General features: G+C 38.8%; 1 protein-coding gene and 1 pseudogene across 4 annotated transcripts in view; one reads left to right on the forward strand and one right to left on the reverse strand.

Moving 5' to 3' along the window:
* Positions 1-4,816: 4,816 nt before the first annotated feature.
* The window catches only part of HGL1 (heteroglycan glucosidase 1), a 276,953-nt gene continuing 258,782 nt past the window's right edge, over positions 4,817-22,987 (reverse strand). For all 4 annotated transcript variants that reach the window (XM_089459848.1, XM_089459847.1, XM_089459849.1 and 1 more), the window contains exons 20-23: positions 6,065-6,167; positions 5,764-5,937; positions 5,509-5,654; positions 4,817-5,392 (exon numbers count right to left, since the gene is read on the reverse strand). In XM_089459848.1, coding sequence (XP_089315974.1) covers positions 5,193-5,392; positions 5,509-5,654; positions 5,764-5,937; positions 6,065-6,167 — 623 coding nt within the window. In that variant the 3' untranslated portion in view covers positions 4,817-5,192. The remainder of the gene's footprint in view (positions 5,393-5,508; positions 5,655-5,763; positions 5,938-6,064; positions 6,168-22,987) is intronic.
* Positions 17,589-18,610, forward strand: LOC149252952 (autophagy protein 5 pseudogene; annotated as a pseudogene).

Raw genomic sequence — 22,987 nt, forward strand, 5'->3', positions numbered from 1 at the left:
TTGACCTAGAAAACATTGAACCAAGCATGAAACCCATGCTTTAATAAGTGATTTTCTTTAATAATAAAATTTTATTTTGACAAGTATAATTATGAAGACCAAAGCTAGTTACAATATTTAGCACTCCCTCTTAATTAGGGAGGCGTTCATAATTACATTTTACACATAGATACAAGTACATGGAAGGTTTCAAAATGACATGAACTACGAAGAGTTCTACCACACTCAGTGCTACAGACTAGATTCCTGACTAGGGTAATCTATCCGGGTGGGACTAAGATGGACTAAAGTTTTCAGCCAACCTAGGTACCATCAGGCTTAATAACTAACCATCAACCCAGGGATCTAGGTGTGTATCCAAGGTCATAGCTCCAAGACCAATGACCCCCTCCCTCTTCAAGATCTAGAAATCAACACACATGTCGAGCATATTTCCTCCCAAGCATCCACCACTAAATGCTTCATCTCTCCCTATCAACTAAATATGTAATATCGATCAACCCAAGCATGCTTCTAAAATATTCAAATTTCTTATTCAGAAGAGACTTCGTCAATACATTAGCTACATGTTCATATGTTGGAATATACTTAAGATTTACGACCCGCCTTGTACCAGGATCCTAATGTAGTGGTACTTTTTATTGATATGCTTTGTCCTTGCATGGAATACATGATGTTTAGACATCTTGATGTTGCTTTAATTATCACAATTAATCACAGTAGGATCGAGACGCTTGCCAAATAAATATGACAAAAAATTTCTTAACCACACAACTTCCCTTCATCCATGAAATCATAGTACATACCAAGCTAAAACATCCACCTATATGTTTTCTTCCATCATTCTCATTGCCACCCCAAACGGAATCAATAAAACATGTTAACTTGACTTCTTTCCATCATACTTTAGAAAGTGAAGTATATTGCCACATAGATATCTCAAAATATGTTTGGTAGTTATCCAATGGTCATGACAAGGCTCCAACTGAAATTGACTAAGAAAATTCACAGCAAAGCTGACTAAGAAAATTCATAGCAAAGCATATATCAGGTCTTGTATTAACCAAGTACATCAGAGAACCCACCAACTTATGATAGTTAGTAGGATCGATGAGACTAGAGTGAGAGCTTCTCAACTTCTTAAGATTAGTAATCACGGGAGTATTCATAGGTTTCGAATCCATCATACCGAATCTCTGCAATATATCAATTATGTATTTCCCTTGACCTAGATGTATTTCTCCAGGTTTTTTCCAGACTTCCAAACCCAAGTAATAACTTTCATTTCAAATTTGGCTGCCAACATCTTCTTGTGTTCTTTAAGTTTGTGCTCCACACTTGAAATGAATAAATAATCCACATACAATAGAATAATGGTTGGTTCATGGTTCACTACCTTGATGTAGAGGTTTGGATCTATAGAACTTTTGATGAACCCAATTTTAAATATATATGCATCCATTCTTGCATACCATGCCATAGAAACTTACTTCAAGCCATATAGGGCATATGCGTCTTTACTATTAATGGAATACTTGGAGAAAATTTACATAAATCTTGACACGAAACCTAATTGATGGGCTCTTGAAAGTGTCGCCTCCTGAAACCCTTGCTAATTCGACCTCTCAAATAGATAAATTTGACCCTCTTGAAACAAGCAATTTGGTACACATGCAAAATCAATTCGGCCTTCCTTGGAGATGTAACTTGGCCTCCTATTGGATCAATCACTGAAGTGCAATTCATCCCCCCATAATGCCTGAGAATTTTCGACCATTGGAAATAATTATTTTCCTATTCTTTTGGATGTGGCTCACAAGGTTGTGGGGAAGCCCCCCCCCCCCCCTGCCACGAACCTGCTCCCAATTCGCGCTCCACTCTAGAGCTAGTCTAGAGTGCGCTCTCGAAGAGGGAGCGATTTCGGGAGCACGCTCCTTTAAAAAAAAACGATCCCTAATTTTTAGGGAGCGATTAAGGGAGCTCCCTAGTCTTTTTCGCAAATTTTCTTTTGCAGTAACATTCCAAATGCATTTTTTTTTCAAAGAAACAAATATTTTTTAAGTGGGGCAGCCTAATGATAAAGCTTATGGCCCTAGTATTGATACGTGATTCATGGTAATATTAAAGTCTTAAAGTAAAAGTGACATTTTTAACATTACCATGAAATAACTCAGGATGTTTGAGTGGTTCTGACCTCATTAGATTTCATATGGATAAAGTAGAATTTTAGATCTCATTCAAAATCCAACAGACTTATCAATTTTTTAGGGTTTCAGGATTGGGAGGATTACAATGTTTCCATTGGATTTTGTCATGTATTAAGGTATGGAACTCGTATTTAATCAAGCGCCAATCCCTCTATGTACCTTGATGTTAGTGATATTGGTTGTCGAACTCCTCTATCATGACCATACTAAAATGTACCCATCACTCAAACAAAATCTTGACTTGACATGCTATGTTTTTTCTATCTTATGTTAATGCATAGAGGATGATATTAATGACAAATATCCCTATACATATCCAAAGGTAATGACAAATATCTCTAGATATTAATGCTTAGAGGGTGGTATTAATGACAAAGATCCTGATTTTCCAACATGACTAAAAAATTAGACATTTATCGTGGCGACAAAAGGCCCAAGCATTAGCAATAGATAATAGATTTACTTGTCTTTTCTAGTAGTTTTTTATAACTATTGACTCTTTCATATCTATTATGATATTTTTTTTTAAACAATATATGACAATTTAAGTTTGAAGTTGGCAATTATAAATCATTGGTATTGAATTATGTATATGATGCTTCATGAAGGTTGAAAGTTGTTTCATTTGATTTCATTTTATAGCATTTCATTTCATGTTAGATATTATTTGTTGTAATGGTTACACTTAGCTTACAAGTACAACTTTGGTGATCAATGATGATAAATGTTATATATTGAATTTTGAAAGCTTGAAACCTTAAGATTGATGAATCATGAGACTCAATATGTTGTATGTTACTAACTTGTGGACATGGTTGACGAAAATTATAACTTCTAAATGATTGTTGTTATATGGTTCAATCTATGTTTTTATGCTTTTTATATCTAATTCATCATTCTACATGCTTTTGTTGACATATATGCATCTATATATATATATATATATATATATATATATATCGCTCCCCGAATCACTCCCAAACTGGGAGTTTCTGAAAATGTCGCTCCCGCTTCCATGTAACCTTGGTGGCTCAGTCTCCACGCTAGCGTTTGAAATGATCTGCGCAATATGATGTGGCCTTCTTCAATAGCCAAAGGTTCGCTCCTTCAATGAGATAATAAACCCCCCAGATTTGCACTGGCTCTTGAAGCAAATTTGATCTTCAACTCTTGGTGATTTCAGCCCCTTTCACTAATTGATTTTGCACCTAGGTGGACAACTCAACCCAGCAAATATAATAAACTCAGCTCCTGTAAAATCAATAATTCAACCCCTTAACAAATAATGGTTTAGCCCCAGCAAATTAGATGAATTCAGCCCCAACAAAACCAACAAGCTCGACCTTAGCAAATCAATGAACTCAACCCCTACAAGTACAATAACGCGGCCCTCTAGAATCACACAATGGATTGAAAATTCGTCCTCTTGAATCGATCTTCTTGGCCACTACATCAACCTACAACACAATAATTGGCTAGGGTGGCTTTGCAACCACCAAAACCAATGCCACCAGTTAGGATGTATATTTCAACAGCAAAACGGGAACCAAACAAGAGTTTCACCTCTTAGCAGGCTACTGGAGCATCTCATCAAATTGACTAATAATTTTCCACATGTCGTCTTTCAATCTCCCTTTTAATAACATTTCCATACTCCAAACACCTTGGGTAGTAAGAAAATACCATGAGCCACTTTATTTTTCTTAACTTTTTACCACCCCTTCTATTTAATTATTTATTTATTTTTATTATGGTGACTCCTTTGTTCTTTTGTCAATAGCCCACGCATGGGGTTTAAATAGGATATGACTCAACCCCCTTTGCTTCTAAGAATCAGAAAGGGCCATCACACTGCATATAAAGTTTTCAGCAAGAGATATTGTTACAATGCAACATCCTAAGTACACACCGCTTTCTCTCATGTTTTGAACATGCATCCTTTGTTTTTGTTAAATATAAAGCAATTCTTAGAGGGTACAAGTAAATTTTCAGGTCTCATCCCTAGGTAGCACCCCAGATTTTGCTTATGAGGCTCCCTTTGTGGGGATGCAACCACTCTGTCCCCTTTGGTTTTGATTCTGTGATAGGGCCTAGGAGCAAACCACACTTTTCCAATCCACCTATACTTGTGAAACTGAATCATTGTCAAACACAAATAATAATTCCTTCCTTTTCCCTTTCTTTTGCACCTTATAAGTATAATGAAGAACTTACTGATACATTTTTTTTTCTTAACAGAAGTACCCCAATGCCATAAGTGATCTACGATCATCACTTGTGTGAATGCCGATTTTTTATTTGGCTTGGATGATGCTCAGGGCTTAGGAAGAACTCCACGTTTAATAAGCATCCAAGTTTTACCCATATCTTGGAAAATTGCACCGACCACATTAAAAATTTTAATCATGGCCTTTCCTCTTAAAATTTGACTCATGGTATTTCTAATGACCCAACACAACTTGAAAAAGGGGAGGTGAATGTTCAAAACAGATTAATCCACCTCTACGCATCCTCAAGAGGGATGGAAATGGCCTTACTCATATAGTCCTTGACTCATTTTGTATCAACAGAGGGATAAAGCTCTCAAGAGTAGCTAGTAGCTTTAATGGTTTTTAGAATATGAAGACATTTTTCATTCGCAAAACATGCTAATAAGCAAATATTTCATGTAACTTTTAATTTTATGGTACTCAAGAACCTATAGATAACTGAGTTTGAAAACAGTAGCATACCAGATGCTATTAATATTTTTTTGTTGGTTTTTGACCCACAGGGAATTTGAACTTTGAATCCCATGGTTTACACAATACTTCATAACAAGGTGATTGCCAATTGAGCTGCCCCGTGTGCAGCAGATGCTATTAATTTAATTATCAAGATAGGTTGGGAATTTCGTCCAGCAATGTATTTAAATTTTCTGAAATGCCTAGAAAATCTCCTCTATGGAAAAATGTTTAAAGTGAAGGAATCATGTAAATTCCCTTGTCATGGAGTCCAGAGTCGTATGACCTCATATTCATGACAGATCCTCAAAGGACTCTCCTTGGAAACAGGCCTTTCTTCAGACCAAAGTTCTAAATTACAGGTACCAGCATCCCAAACAATGAAGCATTTGCACACTTCATTGACACTGAATCTGTTCACCAAAGCAACCCCTTCACACTTATCTACGAGCATCCACTCCCCTGCACAGGAAAATAATTATCAGTCAAGGAATGATGAAGAAACTATCAAGGAATATCTCTAGCCCCTGCCCCACAAGGACACAGCTTTCCATATTTATAACTAACAATTTGCTTACCATTAGGCCTTGAGTTTGCTTCAAAGATTTTTTCTCCAATTTCTGGACCATATTCACAATCCTTTCCATCTATAGATGTAAACTTCACAAACACCTCTGTTGGATGCACTAGTGTAAATGTTGGGTGTACCCGAAGACATACCAACCTTTCAGAAAGCAAGTGTGAGTTAATTGTCGTTAGATCTCAACAACACTGCAGGAAAATTGCTTTTGAATGCTTAATGAATTATGACAAACAAGGAAAATATAGCATACCTTGAAAACCCTCCAGAACCAGCACCCACACTCTTGGCAATGATACTGGATTCAATTCGAACAACATTTGGAAGGGACTTTGGAAGACAAATCTCACGCTGTAAGACTAGCCCACCCCCAATATCACCTTCCAAGGTTAGGGACTCTTGTTCTTCTGCTTGTGCCAGACCTTGCCTGGAAGAGGAAAATTCTCTTTTCATTATACAAGAAACATCTACAAACAGTCCTATATTATTTATTCTTGAGTGCATAGTATATTGCGGTGACCAAGAGTACTATCTTCCTTGCAATGTCGGCTTACTTGATGACAGTATATTCCTCAGAACAACCGGCAGAACGATACTCAATGCCACTGTATTCCTCGTACCCACTCATTTCAACCCTGCTATGCAACCACTGGGTACCTGCATTACAGTGCCACATGTTTGTTAGTTCTACAGTTTACAATTCAATTTACAAATGAATTGGGTCAGCCAGCAGTGGCTCTAATATGTCAGCCCACAAACTTGTGATCTATTTCAAAGAGTACAAGGAATATTGAGTTTTGACTATTTCCATTCAATAGTGGGTATGAAATGCATTCTAATCGTAGAGTATTAAAGGAACAAGTCCCGTAAATATTTCTAGAGTGTCTCCACAGGTAGAAATTGCAATAGCAATTGATAGAAGACCCTAGGCATCAGTTGTTCACATGGACCTGCATTCTCCTTCTACCAAGGCATAAGACTGAAAAGATGTACAAACTATTTCAAAGCATTATTTGTATGGCAACTAGTACAAAATGAAACTGTACAATATTGGACAGTTGTAACAGAGACATTGAAATTTAAAAAAGTACAGTTGCACAAAAGATGTTGACATTTATAAACTTATCTCACAGGAGCCAGATGGAAAACTGCCCTGCAAAAAATTGGAGTCACCAACCAGTAAATTTATAGATGTGCATCTATACATGCCTGCCAAACTCAATTGCAAGCTGCATCTTCTATCTCAGTAAATCTAAGAGATTATACAAGTTTGAAGCATCTGAATAGGAAACAGTTATTCCATAAGTGCTCCAAACTTTAGCAAATGCATGATAAGTAAATTAGTAATCATTGCTGGAAGCCTGGAACTCAGCCAAAAATGCTCCCTTGGATTCTCAAACAATTCAACAATATTACTAACAAAGTCTAGCTGAATCCAAACTGTATGACAAGAACTAAGTGAAGAAGTGCATAATCAATTCTCTCAAAGCCATACCTAAATTGTGCAAGAAATAATCCAAAGCTTTGGAAACTAAACCTAAGATCAATACAAGTCATGCATCCTTATCATGATTGAGTAGCTTGAGAATTTTTTCCCATGTTATGTCCTCTGTGTTCAGATATTTATGCAAACATCTTAAAAGCTTTGTCTAAAGCTTATATAATATTACCCAGACAGTTAAATAATGGTTATTTTCAGATGCCAAATTGCCAATAAAAAGCTCAAAGACCAGAACAATATTGCGAAAATCACAATGGGGATTATATTGGCAAGAGTCCAGAAAAGGAAAAAACCATAAAAATTGAGAAAAAATCGGTACAAATCGGCAAATACGAAAATATTCATTTTTTTCTATATTTTATTATCTAAAGCATCCACAACATAAAATAAATGCATTGACACATATATATGAAAATAAAATTAATATATAAGATGTGTAGTATGTCTAGTGCTACATCGCACATAATAGTGAATCATGTCCTAAATCTTGAGTTCTGACTCAGCATCAAAATATCAACAAAAAATATAATAATGCATATCATATCATGAGTCATATACAATGAAATGAAGCACTAAGTAACTAATGATTTCCTCTGCACTGTTGATTTGGGGTAGCATCGGATGTGCTCTAGCCATGAAAAATGGGGGAGAGGCCAAAGCACATGAGATCTCCAAGACCCAAAAAGGGTTTTGGCATATTCTAACTGGTTTGGAAGATATTAAAATAATTAACATTTTTAATGGAGTTCCTAAGTCTAAAATTAGGAAAAATAAAATATTAATGGGGCATTAATATAAAACTGGGTTAGAATGTTAGAAAAGTCATGGATCAAGCCAAATCTAATCTTAGCTGTTGATTAGAGATTTAATCTCGACCGTTGAAGGACCAACGAGAAAAGTATAAGAGGATGCTTGAGGGTCAGTCGAAGAACACACCAGAGTGATCAGTCATTCATTTTGCTAGAGCGGGGTTGCTAAGCAAAGTTCAATCAGTGATCAGCAGTGAGGGGCAGAGACAATAATGGGAGACCAGCACAGAAGTAGAGAGAGCAAGAGAAACACAGTCCAGGGTACGCAGAGCCTAGCAGAGGCAGCGCAAAGCCCAGAGAGACTACGCCATCCACGCAGAGGGCAAAGGGACTGACACAGAGGCTCTCAGAGGATGTGCAATTCCTCAAAGGGTTGACGGAGTGACGCAGAGGGTCCTGGGGATGACGTGGATCAGCAGGAGGCCGACGCAGTGGTCAGAAGGGCCAGCGCTGAGCTTCAGTTGTGCCGGAGAGAGTTTCGTGGGACAGGTCTTTTGAATGCCTGTTTCCGGATATAGAGGTATTGTTGTCGTGTATTTTTCTCTGTCGGGTGAGCCGGTTAGGCACCCAGATGTACTCAAATAGACTGCATAATAATATAACCCTTTGAATAGTTGCACCGGTTTTCCTGCATTGGGTTTTTCCGGGGACATTTGTCCAAAAATAATGATGTCACTTGCATGCTTGTTTCTTTCAGTTGATGATCTGTAGATGTTGTGACTGTATTGTGTTTATTTCGATATTTAAATGTATTAATTAACTTGTTAGAATTAAACAAGTAGAAGAAATAAACCAACAGAATACAGATTAATTTTCTAATGGATAGACTTAGAAAATTCAACATGCCCCTCTTGCGAGAAAATGTAACAACTTCCCCTCTAGATGAAGAAGGTCCTGGGGCTGGCAATGGATGCTAATGTCCTCTAGAAGCTGAAGAAATAGCAGCTGGACGAGGTAGACCACGTCCTCTACTGGTGACCATGGTAGGTGGTGTCACCTCCTCCTCCTGCTGCTCCTCCTCCTTCGCCTCCTCCTCCCCTACAGTTGTTGCCTCCTCCACCTCTAACCAATCAAGGGTTGATTCCATGACAAGCCTCTCGACCTCAACCCTCCAACAGCAATGGTGTCAATCCCATCCAATGAGATGGCCTTCACGTCACGTGTCTTCTGAATTTGCCTCACACACAATCAAAGATTGTTGTAGATGTAGACTATGTCATTAAGGTGCTAGGACTCCAACGTGTATGAGAGTGATACATTATAAATTAATAATTATAAAAATGATAAATTATAGTTTTTATTATTTAATGAATTCAAAAAATTAATTTGTAATTTTTTAACTTGTTGTGCTTCTTGGTGTGTATTTTTCAAATGCACTCCAGTTGCGCTCATATTCAAAGGAGCTACATGTTTGGATGAACACTTGAATGGCAACTTTTTGGAGATTGGGTACTCTACCGCCATAGCTTCTCCACCATGGATCTACAACAAATAAGAGAAACATAAGAAAAAAAATTGAAATTGAAAGTTGAAGAAAAGCATGAAGAGACAATGAAATTTGAAACAAACTAAAACTTACCTTCCATTTTGGTCATCCTATCTCGGATAGCCATGTCAAAGTTGAATGTGCCTCTTGCCACCCTGTATATCTCCATTTCTTTGGAAATTTCTGCACATCTTGATGGAGATGGCACCATTTTCTGAACACAAGAATTCATCCATGACCTCAACATCAAATATGAATTCAAAGGAGTAAGAAAATGCAGAGCTCAAGTAGATCCCTACAGCATGAATCAAACAATAGAGTGTATTGTTCCATTGCTCATCAATCACTCTCCATATCAGCGATTGTTTCTCAAACCCCTCATCCCCCTTATCAACATAATAGTTGTGAATGGATTCTTTGACCCTATAGATGGCCTCATACAAGTAGCCCATTGCAGGCTAGTCTCCATCAACTAATCAAAAAACCTTTACCAAAGGTTCAATACTGGAACACACCTCCCGCACTGTTGCGCAAAAGCTTTCCTAATATGAAACTAGCCTGCGTATGGCCTCTTTCTTTGGTTTGTGGCTAAATGATAAAGCACACCACACCTCTAAAGGAAACATTCTCTTCACATCCCACATAGAATTCAAGAGAGACCAAAGAGATATAAAGCTAGTGGCAAACTGTGTAATAACAAGGCGCACCAACTCCTTGTTATTGGTGAATGTTCTCATCAAATGAAGCACAGACGCGTGATTATATATAAATTTTGTAATACCTTTTGATGATTCAACAATATCCTTGACAAAAGGAATTTTTTCAATGTCCTCCAACATCAAGTCGATACAGTGTGCAGCACAAGGTGTCCAAAATAAGTTAGGATGCCTCTTCATTATCGTCTTGCCAACAACAACATAATTTGCAGCATTGTCTGTTATGACTTGGACAACATGTTGTGGACCTACCTCTTGAATGAACACATCCAACAAATCAAATAATAATCGTGCATCTTTGATATGTGCAGATGCGTTAACAAATTCATAAACAATGTCCCCTGGGGACAATTAACCAAGAAGTTAATAAGGGTTCTACTCTTTTTGATCAATCCAACCATTTGACATCACAGTGCATTCCGTCTATGCCCAAGATACCTTGAATTGCTCCAATCTCTTAGTGAAATCGGCCTTTTCATTTTGAAGAATAGGCCCCCTCAAGTCATCATAGGAAGGGGTTTTGTAACTTGGACCAACAATAGAAATAGCATCAAATATGGGCTAGTAAAATGGATTGTTCCTGGCAATGCTAACGAGAATGTCACTCCATAGAAAACACCTACTCACCAGCTTGTCAGCGTCTTCCTTCTCCTTTTTCTTAAGAGTTGACCTGACAAATGGTTGTGCTCCAAGTGTGGTTCTAGGAACAAAGGAGGCAGTTATGTGGTTGACTATAGAAGTTGATGCTGAAGAAGAACCACTCTCAAGGTCACCTGTAGCCACTCCACCCCTTGCCATTTGAGTCTTCACAGCTTCCTTGTTCACTTTGAATGAGTCCATATCTTCTATTGCTTTGAGGGCTCTACAAATGATTTCTGGAGTTACATCTAGGCAAAGTTCTACTTCATGTCTCGGAATTTGTGCAAGATAGTATTTCAATCGATTTACTCCCCTTGTCATACGCTTCGCACACAATTCACAACTCAAATTTGATCTACCAAACCCCCCATCGAGTACACCAAATTCCCACAAAGGGTCCAAATGTTTTGACATGTTTGTTGGACTGTTAATGTAAGATTGAACCTAGGGCACAAGAATAATTTAAGAAAAATAAAATTAACAATTAGCATTTTCAATTTTCACAAAAAAAATAATAGCAAAAAAAACACACTCAAACCAAAGCAAAAATCATGGAAAAAATATGGGTGACTGAAACCGAAGGCAAAACAAGAAAACAAAAAAAGGGCGAAATTTGATGCCCATACCTGGAATCCACGGCCCGCTAGAGAAACTGGGTACAAAATCAATTTTTTTTTACTTGGGATCCTCAATAATGTGGGTTTTCTCCTCTATTTCCCTTGTAGAATTGCCCTCCTGCTCCTTAGCGCTCTCACTTTCCGTCTAATTGCAAAATGAATTAAAAAAAACCAAGTCAAAATCTTTAACAAGTCAATTCTCGGCAGGTCGATAATTTTTACCTATCGACTCGCAATTTTTTGCCGATAAATACGAAAAAATTGCGATTTTTTTGTTTTAAAAAAATTGCCAATAAAATCGTCAATGCAAAAAAATCACAATTTGATGATTTTATCAAGATTTTATCCTAATCTTGCAACACTAGTCCCAAAAGAATTTTAGTAAATGTGATCTTAATCCTCAGACAATGCATAATCAACTTAAAGATACAACACACATATTTATGCGAAATGTTGCAACAGAGCAGTCAATCTTGGTCAAGCCTACTAATAGCAGTGTACCATAGATCATATAATTATCCTACGTAGATGCATTGCATCATCAATGATGTGGTACAAAGGTCTCTGCAAAAGCTACTCCAAATTCGCACAAAATTGTTGATAACAATGGTATAAAGCATGTATAGTTTCTTCCTTTGTCCTTAATAAGATGAGACACAAAAAGAGACCTTTGGAAATATCATGTGCAAATGTGGCACAAAAATGGATGACAACATAATCTTGTTCCGGGAAAGCATCTCCTCCAAATCTAGCAAATTATTAGTATGCATGTTGTCAAGCCCCAAGGATACTGTTGCTACTTTTCTATATACATTCTTATCTCAAACATACTATTCTGAATTGCGTGTCATGAGTCATGACATAATAAGTGTTTGTTTGACACTAATAGTGTTACTAGTAAGTATTGCCCTTGCATTTTTTGTAGCAAATTTTGGTCACACTTAGGTACTCTCACGCAAGGTTACTTGGGAGCATAGTTTTTAAAACCGGTCGGCATGAATCAGAAACCGGTCAAACCAGCTGGTTCATTAGGCAACCGGGTGGAACTGGACAAAAAACCCGGTTTAAGGGCCAACCTAGCCAAAAAAACACAAAAACTAGACCAAACCGGCCAGTTCCATCATAAATCAGTCAGTTCATTGCCAAGGCTATGGCGGACCCACACAGAGACTTTCTGGAAGCTTCCTGGGTGTTTTGGAGGGAAAGTAAGGGTTGTTTCCCTCCAAAAACACCCTCTCCAAGCCTTTAAAAGGAGCTCACCCCCTCATTTTCCTCACACATCTCATTTGGACTTGTGAAAAATCGGTTATCCGGATTCCTACTGCAGCAACTGATTAAATTTCTCCTACTCGTTATTTTCTGAATCAAGTTATTTACAATGTTACACAGTAAACATCTAAATAAAATCTACTACAGCATTCACAATATAAAATACTAAGGAAACAAAATATTGCATAGAAGAGAAATAAACACACACACAAATACACAGTTATTTTTGTACCAATGTCCTTGGAAAAACCTAACTTGGTAAAATCGATGCAGCAGCTAAGGGTTTTATTATTATGTAGTAATCTGAGTACAAATCATTAGATTGTTGATTTTGGGTAGCATCGGATGTGCTCTAGCCGTGAAAATTGGTGGAGATGCTAAAGCAAATGAGATCTCCAAGACCCAAAAATGGTTTGGACAGATTGTACCCGATTTGGAGATATTAAAATGATTAATATTTTTAATGGAGTTCCTAAGTCTAAACTTAGGAAAAATAAAATATTAATGGGTATTAATATAAAACTGGGTTAGAAGGTTCAAAAGTCATGGATCAAGCCAAATCTAATCTTAGCTTTTGATTAGAGATTTAATCTCAGTCATTGATGGACCAACAAGAAAAGTATAAGAAGAGGCTTGAGGGTCAATTGGAGAATACACCAGAGTGATCAGTCATTCATTTTGCTAGAGCGAGGTTGCTAAGCAAAGTTGAATCAATGATCAGCAGCGAGTGGCAGAGAGTACGAGACAAAGAGGCAGAGACAATACTGAGAGACCAGCGCAGAAGCAGAGAGAGCGAAAGCAGCAACCAGTCTAGGCTACGCAGAGCCTAGCATTGACAGTGCAGAGGCCAAAGGGACTTCGTCATCCACGCAGAGGTTGATGGAGTGACACAGAGGGTCCCAGAGGTTGCGCAGTGCCTCAGACGGTTGACGCAGAGGGTCCTAGGGTTGATGCAAGTCAGCAATAGGTTGACGCAAAGGCCATAAGGGCCAACACTGAGCTTCAAATGTGCTGGAGAGTGTTTCGTGGGACAGGATTTCTGAATACCTGTTTCCGGATATAGAGGTATTGCTGCCATGTATTTTTCTCTGTCGGGTGAGTTGATTAGGCACCCAGTTGTACTTAGATAGACTGCATAATAATATAACCCTCCGAATAGCTGCACCGATTTTCCCGCATTGGGCTTTTCCGGGGACATTTGTCCAAAAATAATGGTGTCACTTGTGTGCTTGTTTTCTTTCAGTTGATGATCTGTAGGTGTTGTGACTATATTGTGTGTATTTCGATATTTAAATGTATTAAATAACTTGTTCGAATTTAAACAAGTAAAAGAAATAAACCAGCGGAATACAGATTAATTTTCTAACAGATAGACTTAGAAAATTCAACATAGTATCAGTTGTCCCGAGTGACAGAGTTGATCCTTGCAGAAAGCGACAGAGGAAGGAGTGACGCAGAGGGACTACTTCATCAGTCTGAGATAGAGAGAGGCAGCACAAAAGCTGAGGATGGTAGAAACAGGCTCACGTAGAGGCCAGGTGGGCTGACGCAGTTGGCTAAGGGAGTTGTTTTGCTGGTGCCGGGATTGCAGAGAGCCAAGAGGCTCAATCCTTCAGTGGTTGGGGCATAGGAAGCTATGGGTAGTTTGTGGAGCGAAGCTAGTGGGGTATTGTGGTTAAAACAGTACCTAACAGGGCAAGACCAAGGTAGAGGGAGTCGTTGCCGAGGCGGATTTCTAGCCAAGGAATCTGGATTAGTGCTGCAATTGCACAAACAATCAGAGAGGGGCAACTTGATGTTGGCAGAAGGATTTCCAGGAGGGAAATTGGGACTTAGAGGGAATCTAAGAGAACTTTCAGACGTGAACTAGAAAGACTCAGCAGGATTCGAACAGAGGACTTCCAGGAGGGAAGTAGAGAGACTCAGAGGAGTTGATAGAAGAGCAGCGAGATGGCTGTGAGGCTGAGAGATCAGGACAGGTTGGACGGAGCATCCAACTTTGTGGTCTAGAAGGCCAGGATCTTGTCCATTCTACATAGACATCGCATCAAGGGCTTTGTCTCGAGAGTGATAGCTATCCCAATTGACCCGGTAGCTAATGAAAGGTACGAGGAGCCAATGGCTAAGGCTAAGTGCATCATCCTTGATGGGGTCAAGGATCATGTGGTACCACATATTGTCGAGAAGGAAATGGCAAAGGAGATGTGGGACGCCTTGAAGACATTGTACGAGCATACTTCCGTGCAGAGGAAGATGCTCCTGGAGAATCAGCTAAGGGCATACCAGATGCAGAAGAGAGAGCAGATAGATGTCTTCCTCGGTCGGTTGATGGAGATCTATGACCAACTATCACTGGCAATCTGATACAGAGAATAAACTGGCAAAGAGGTAGTGAGAAAAATCTCACACAGTCACTGGCGATTCGAATTTGATCCAAGCTCTCGATGGGTAGCCCCACGCTGCCTCTGTGTCAGCCTATGTAGATCTGTGTCACAACCTCCAGGAACTTCATCACCCTTCTTACTGGTCGATTTGCCTCTGGAACTTCAACTCTTTGGCCCTCTGGTCTCACACCCCGGCTTTAGGCACTAGATCTAAACTCTCCCCACAAAATTACGAACTCCCTTTGAAGCTTTGTGTGGCACTGCGCTGCCTCTTTGAACCTCTCGTTGCCTTCTCTGCATTGCACTCTCCGAAACTGGAATACTTCACTTCGGTCTACTATCCCTGCCCCTCACTACAAGAAGATCACTCGATCTCTCTCCGGCAACTCAATAATACTACTCTTAAGAAAATCGATCTCTAGATCTCACTATCTCAATGTGTTCTCCAAGTGCCCATCAAGCTCCTCCTTATAATCTCTCGTTGGAGCACCAACTGTTGATTTTGGGTAGCATCGGATGTGCTCTAACCATGAAATTTGGTGGAGAAACTAAGTCACATGAATCTCCAAGACTCAGAAATCGTTTGGAGAAATTCCATTCGGATGAAGAGATATTAAAATAATTAATATTTTTAATGGGTCCCTAAGTCTAAACTTAGGAAAATAAAAATATTAATGTGTATTAATATAAAATGGGTGAGAAAGTTCTAAGTGACGAGGATCAAGCCAGTTCTAATCTTAGTTGTTGATTAGGGACTTAATCTCGAACGTTGAATTGTCAACAGGAAAAGTATAAGAGGAGGCTTGAGGGTCGATTGGAGACACACCAAGAGAGATCAATCAGTTCGATTTTTTGGGGCGAGGTTTGCTGAGAAAATCGAGCAAGTGATCAGTTGCAATGAGGGGCAGTTTGGCAGGAGGTCGAAGAATACATAGCAGAGAGGTAGCGCAATGCCAAGAGAGATAGCACAGGCCCAAAAGGGCTGACAAAGAGGTCAAAGGAGCCAACGCAAAGGACACAGAGGGCCATAGAGGCTGACGCAGAGGACGCAGAGGACCTTAAAGGCAGTGTTGGGAGATTCTTTGGGGCAAACTGGGAGCTGATCAACAGGTCTTGAGCCGAGAGAGGAAGACACAGATCCTAAAGGAGTGACGCAGTTCTAGAGCAGTGTTTGGAGCAGCTTTCGTTGTCTAGCACAAGGAACAGTCGGAGTCGTTGTGGGGTTTGATCATTCGGTTGCTAATTTCCCAGAATATCTGTCTCCAGATAGAAGTACTACTGCCGAGGATATTCTCTGTTGGGTGAACCATTTCTAGCACCCTAGTTGTATTCAAAAAAATTTCTTAATAATACAAACCCTCTATATGTTGCACCGGTTTTCCCGAATTGGGTTTTCCAGGGACGATTGTCCAAAAATAATGGTGTCCCTTGTGTGATTGTCTCAGTTTATTTCAGTGCATGATATGTATATTTTTGAAGGTTGCAATTGTGTTTACTTCGATGTTTATGCAATTAAATAACTTAATGTAAAGAACAAGTAGGAGATAGTAAACCATAACTTGCAGTAGGGGTTTTTGATGTGTTAGATTTAGGAATTTTCACACTAACGACCGAGATTAAAACATAATCAAAGGCTAAGATCAACTGGGAGTTGATTCTCGTCTTCTTATAGAAGATTCGCACAAGATTTAATTAATACCCTTTAATCAATCACATTTCCTAAGTTTAGACTTAGGAATACATTAAAAATGATTAATTATTTTAATTAAACCATTTCAAGGTGGAATTTTCCCAAACGATTTCTGGGTATTGGAGAATGCATGTGTCTTAGCCTTTCTGCAAAATCTTGAGGCTAGAGCACAACCTATGCTACAAGAAATCGACACTCCCTCGCTTGCTCTAGTGTTGCAACCCACTGAAGCACTACTCTGTGTTATGAATATAATTCATAACAAATAAATAAATAAAATAAATGTAAATATTAAATAATCAAATATTGATTATATTAAGTAGTCATTGAGTTAAGTGAAAAGGCATGTCTAAAAGACATGCCTAGTCACGAAAGGACACCGGCTTAGGTATATATAGGCGGTCCTCATTGTAACATTCATCACTTGTACATTTTTTATATTAATAAATTATTATTACAAATACTCTTGTGTATTTTTACATTCAAGGCAACAAGCTATCAGTTTTTATGCTTCAGTGGTATTAGAGCCATGGCGCACAATATAATCATGTGAGTCCTTGAATGTTGTTCCTCGCACAATGTGCCATTACGTTCACGTCCTGAATGCGTTGAGAAGTTTAGTAAAATTCAAGAAGCATTTCAGCGTTTAGAAAAATCATTTGCAGAAGTTAAAGCATAACGAAAGGAAATCGATAATAAGGAAGATGATAGCGATGGTGAAACAAAATAAGATGAAGCATTAGATGATTATAATAATGAAGATGAACATGTCACATAAAATTATCTAAATGATGATTCCGATGAAGCTGATATAGATCAAGATGAGGATTATCTTGAGAAACAAAGAGATGTACAATATCATAACAATGAAAAATATGTTGACAATGAAAAATTGCCATCGGTGAATCTTGAGAAAAATCAGGCTCTTGAAGATGTGGAGAATGTGAATACCTTCGAGAAAACAGGGATGGTGGGTAAAGGCAGTTCAATTATTACTGCAACTAGTGTGACTGTTGGTGTAAGTGACATTCAGAGTCGTCTACATTTAGATATTGATCTTAATGTGCCTGATGAAGGAGTAGTGGAAGATGGTTTGATGACTTGTTTTTCCTCTCAAATTTCTGCACGTGTGACAAGTTCAGAGCTTGCTACTGTAAGTGGTCATAATTTTGTGCTTTCATCAAGGGAACCGTCTACTTGCAAATATGTGTGGATGGGCAACATTCCACTGCAAGTTCATTTGCATGATTCCGAAGTTACAACAGTTCCTGCCCCCCCCCCACCTCTTCTGGTCTTGGCTCCTCATAATGGATACCTTCCTCTTCTTACTCCTGTCATAAAACCTCATTTTCAAAGTTCCTTGCCTCCTGGAACAGATACAGTATGGTTTGACTACAAAGGCTTACCTTTGAAATGGTACATTCCAACTGGAGTCTTGTTTGATCTTCTTTGTGCAGAGCCGAAAAGGCCATGGAATATAGCAGTTCACTTTAGAGGGTATCTAGCAGATATATTAAGCCCATGTGAGGGTGAAGACAACGTGAAATGGAGTTTTATTAATTCACTAAAAGAGGCATCCTTCATAATGAACATGTCAAAACTAGATCAAATAGAGCTATGGCAATGTGTTGCAAAAGGTGACATGGATGGGTATAATCGATTTTCTGCATGACTTAGGCCAGGACCTGTTGTTGAGGATGGTGCTTCTGGAACAAATCTTGGTAAAGGGTTATCAAATGGCGGAACCATGGTGAAAGTGACAGTGTTGAAACAAGTAGAACTGGCAAGATCCCACTTTGGTTGTATTTACGTCATCTAAAAGAAGTTCGAAATGATCTTGCTGATGCATTGTCAATGGACTGTTGGGATGAGATAACTTATATCAACAAAGACAAGTACATGCAGAAGCATCTTATTGCCTACGCGGCCAAAATGAGTTGGTTGAGCAACAAATTTTGTCTTATGAAGAAAAAGAGAATGAAACATTAGATAATAATTCCATTTCGGGGACATTAGAATTCATAGAATATTCGTTCGTGGAAGTTGTGGAGATCATTAAAAAGGAAGATTCAAATCCGCTACGATCAATCCTCGCCCGTCCTACAGGCGAAAATGCCAAGGAGAAAAAGAGGGTACGTTGGGCCCCTGACATGGTAGACCCCTGCACAAACAAAGACAAATATTGGCGAAAGCATCTTATAGCACGAAATAACTTGGTTGAGCAGGAATTCTCTTCTAAAGAAAAAAAGAACGAAACATCAGATAAGAACAACATCACCAGTTCAAGTACACAGGCATTAGAATTCGTTGAAAGTTCGAAAGTGAAAGATGCGAAGATCGTTCAAACTAAAGATTCAAATCAACTGCAATCAATCCTCGCCCGTCCAACAGGCGAAAAAGAAAAGGAGAAAAAGAGGTTACATTGGGCCCCTGACGTGGTGGACCCCTGCACCAACAAAGACGAATACTTGCAGAAGCATCTGGCTCTGTACGACCCTAAATAAGTTGGTCGAGGAGGAAATTTCTTCAAAAGAAGAAAAAAAAAGGAATGAAACATTGCAGCCACGACCTCAGACAAAATTTCGTTGATACATGAAGTTTTGCAAATCATGGTCGGATGGGGTGTTTTGATAAAGTCGCGTCTTTGTAATCGTGACAACGATTCTTGACAACCTATAATTATTTGAATCTGTTTCGCACTCCATAACCGGCTCGTTGTCACCACAGTCTTTTGCTCCGGTTACGTTGTCTCTCCATTGTGATGTGAGTTTTTTAACCCAGAAACAACACTGATTGTGTGTCAACACTGTTTTTTTGGGCCGCAGTCAACCGATGTGTTCCCCCGGTCAAACATCAAACCCTCGGGACTATATACAATTGATTCATACGTCTGTTTAACTCTGTGTTGCATGGGTACCCGCACCCAGGGGTGGGGTTCTCGAACCCGTCCCGGGTTCCCGCACCCAAGTACCGGATTTGGGTACGGGTTCTTCCCAGACGAACCCAGAAGAACCGGGTTCTTCCATGAAGAACCGGGTTCTTCAAAAAAAAAAATTGGGTTCTTTTCCTTTAACGGGTTCTTGGGTTCTTCGGGTGCTTGGGTTCTTGGGTTCTTCGGGTTCTGCAGGTTCTTCGGGTTCTTCGAGTTCTTTGGGTTCTTCATAAAAAAACTATATTAAAAATTTAATTTTCAAATAATTTTTTTTTATTGAAATTTAAAAAATAACTTATAACAAAGGTAAAACTTATAACAAAACCTAAAAAACCCTAAATCAATTCTTGTAAATCAATTTGCAATGAAACATTCTTCCACGGTCCTTACCATCAAAACCTGTGTTGCACGGGTACCCGCACCCGGTTTTTAAAGTTTTTTACAAGTCTTGTTTTTTTAAGAATTCTTGTAAATCAATTTGGAATGAAACATTCATTCCCGAGCCAAATAACCATCAAATTATAAACTGTAAATGCACATATACAGGTTCAGACATTTTCGGTCAAATAGAAACTAGGATTGAGACCAGCCATAAGCTGTAATCAGCTGATGCTGTTAAATGGCGAAGGGCTATTTTGGAAATTTGGACAATGGCTAAATTAAGTATCAAAATCTGCCAATTTCTCACAGCATTCTGATAACATCATGCTAAGATTAAAACTAAGAAAATATGCCTAAATCATATATGGTCTCTACAGACTTGTACACCAAGTAATCTCTAAAAACTGCGAAGATGTTTTATGTTTATATAATTAATATTCAGGCAGAGCTTCGCACTCAAAGACAAACTATCCCTCAAGCCATCAGATGGCTGTTGTGCATTTTATTGGGAAACAAAGACTGATAAGCGTGTTTTGTGGAAGGGTAAGACTGCCACTGTTTTTGGGATTGCTTTACCACAGAGCACACCATGCATGGGGCAGGTGGATGATTAGACATCAAAAAAATTCTAGACCACTATCAGGTTGAGAAGAATCTCCTATGAAAAAATTGTGTTTTTATATGGGAGAGACTAAACATTCAAAGCAAAATTACAAGCTCAAGCTCCAGCCAGAATGAGCAATTTCAATAAGGAGAGAAGTTGTCTTGAAATTAGAGCAGGAGGCAGAAATGCTAACACTCCTTGGCTGTGTAGGAGGAAGGGTCTGTACGACCACAGCCTGATTCATTGATAGGCATCCTTGCAAATGAACCTAAGCTGCATAGTTATTTTAAAACCTGTGTGTGACAAAATTTGTCCCAAGTTTCACCAAAATAGCTGAGTCTAGCATTTATCCTAGTATGTATTTTGAATTTTCAGTTTTAGTAGTAGCCTTGAGCTCTCTCACATAGCTGTCACAGTGTCATGGTTACACAGAAAAGATTCAAAAGAACAGTTTTTTGGTGATAAATTTTGAAATATCAATGTCAATATTGAATGTTCAATGATGTGCATGTTTAAATGATTATCATTAAAGTTTTCTTGTTTAAAGTTGAAAAAATATACAAATTCAAATTTCATATATATTATTAATTATAAATTTATAATTTATAAAATATAATTATTAAAATTTAATATTATTATATTACCCGACGAACCCACGCACCCTGTTTCCAAAAATGTCGTCCCCGTCCCCGTCCCCGTCCCCGCACCCACGTTTCCTGGCAACATAGGTTTAACTATATAACTTTTAATTATATAAACATTAAACTTTAAAAAAAGTAGAGTTTTAAAAAAAAATTGAGTTATTTAAAAAAAAAAAAATCGATAACCCTGGATTCAAGACAATGTTACCAAGTGAATTATACAGAAAAAGGTGCCAATGGCGTCAAGTTACATATGTCGAGATGACAAATGCAAACTGAAGGAAACTACCAACAATAAGCTTTGAGGACAAAGCTTCTGAAGGAAGGGGCTATGTTATGAATATAATTCATAACAAATAAATAAATAAAATAAATGTAAATATTAAATAACCAAATATTGATTATGTTAAGTAGTCATTAAGTTAAGTGAAAAGGCATGTCTAAAAGAAATGCCCAGTCACGAAAGGACACCTGCTTAGGTATATATAGGCGATCCTCATTGTAACATTCATCACTTGTACATTTTATATATTAATAAATTATTATTACAAATACTCTTGTGTATTTTTACATTCAAGTCAGCAAGCTATCAATTTTTATGCTTCACTCTATCTCTGCACCATCTCCAGCTACGTTGTTGATGTCTGTGTCTGCTGCCCATCAATTATTGCGCAACTCTGATTGTTGCATCTGTGTTGTTGTTGGCCCTTGCTGAACTACTGCCAACACTGCATCTGCATTGCAGATGTTGCAACTGCAACAACTGCAACGAAAAGGCATCCAAAATACTAAACCAATTGTGGTCAGTATGGTGCATCTGTCACCCAAGTCCTAACTGATGCTAGACTTTGCGTTGTCACTAACGCCTCTGCGTTGTTGTTGACTCTGCTCTGTGTCATCTGCACTGCTGCCAACTCTGCTCTGCGTTGCTCAGTATCTGACCTGCTACTAGCTACTACATCTGTCACTTTAGCACCTAACTGCACCAACTGCCACTAATCCATTCTGCTACTGCATGTCTTGGGCTCTTGTAGCAAGGTATTGATTCACGAGGTGGACCTCCTCAAGAATCATGCCCATCTTGTAGCTCACTGGGGCTACAACTCCAAATCACCCCACCTCACCCTTAGAGGCATCTCGACAATCATGGGAAACTCTTCCTCCAATCTGGAGGATAGCCTGTCGATCTCAGCAGGTGTTGCCTACTGATCCTGCTTCTCCTCATTGTCCTTATTTTTTAGAGGACATTGAGTGTTGTAGTGGCCAAGCTCACCACACCTGAAGCACTTGATCTTCGAAATGTCCATCTTCCTCCTGCGTTGCTCCTGTTGCCCCTTAGATGCGAGGGCCATGTCTTCCTCCTCCTCTACTTGCTTCATCCCACTACTGCTACTGCCACTAATGGTGGCCATCACCAAATCTTGCCTCATCTCCTCTTGTTGCAGATCAGCCCACACACGTTCCCAATTTGGTAGTTTTTCTCTGCCCAAGATACTCTAGACAAAAACTTACCATTCTTCAGAAACGTTGTTCGGCGCTAATTGTACAAACTCTGTAGGCTGGGGCATTGATCCTACTGAAGCCAGTTGATCCCAAACATCCTGGAGCCTAGTAAGGAAGTGATCTACACACTCCCCTTTCTGCATCCTTGTGCATCTCAGCTTCTCCTCAAGATACATCTTTCGTTGCTTAGAAGATCCCTCGTAAAACGTAGCTAGTGCTTCCCGCATCTATTAGGCAGTATCTTTGCCAGCTATGTGAGATACCACATGATCTCGAACCCCATCGAGAATAAACCTCTTAGCTCT

This window comes from Pinus tabuliformis, chromosome 7 (assembly GCF_031772625.1).
Source record: "Pinus tabuliformis cultivar Carrire ecotype Pingquan chromosome 7, CPIR1, whole genome shotgun sequence".
Taxonomy (NCBI): Eukaryota; Viridiplantae; Streptophyta; class Pinopsida; order Pinales; family Pinaceae; genus Pinus; species Pinus tabuliformis.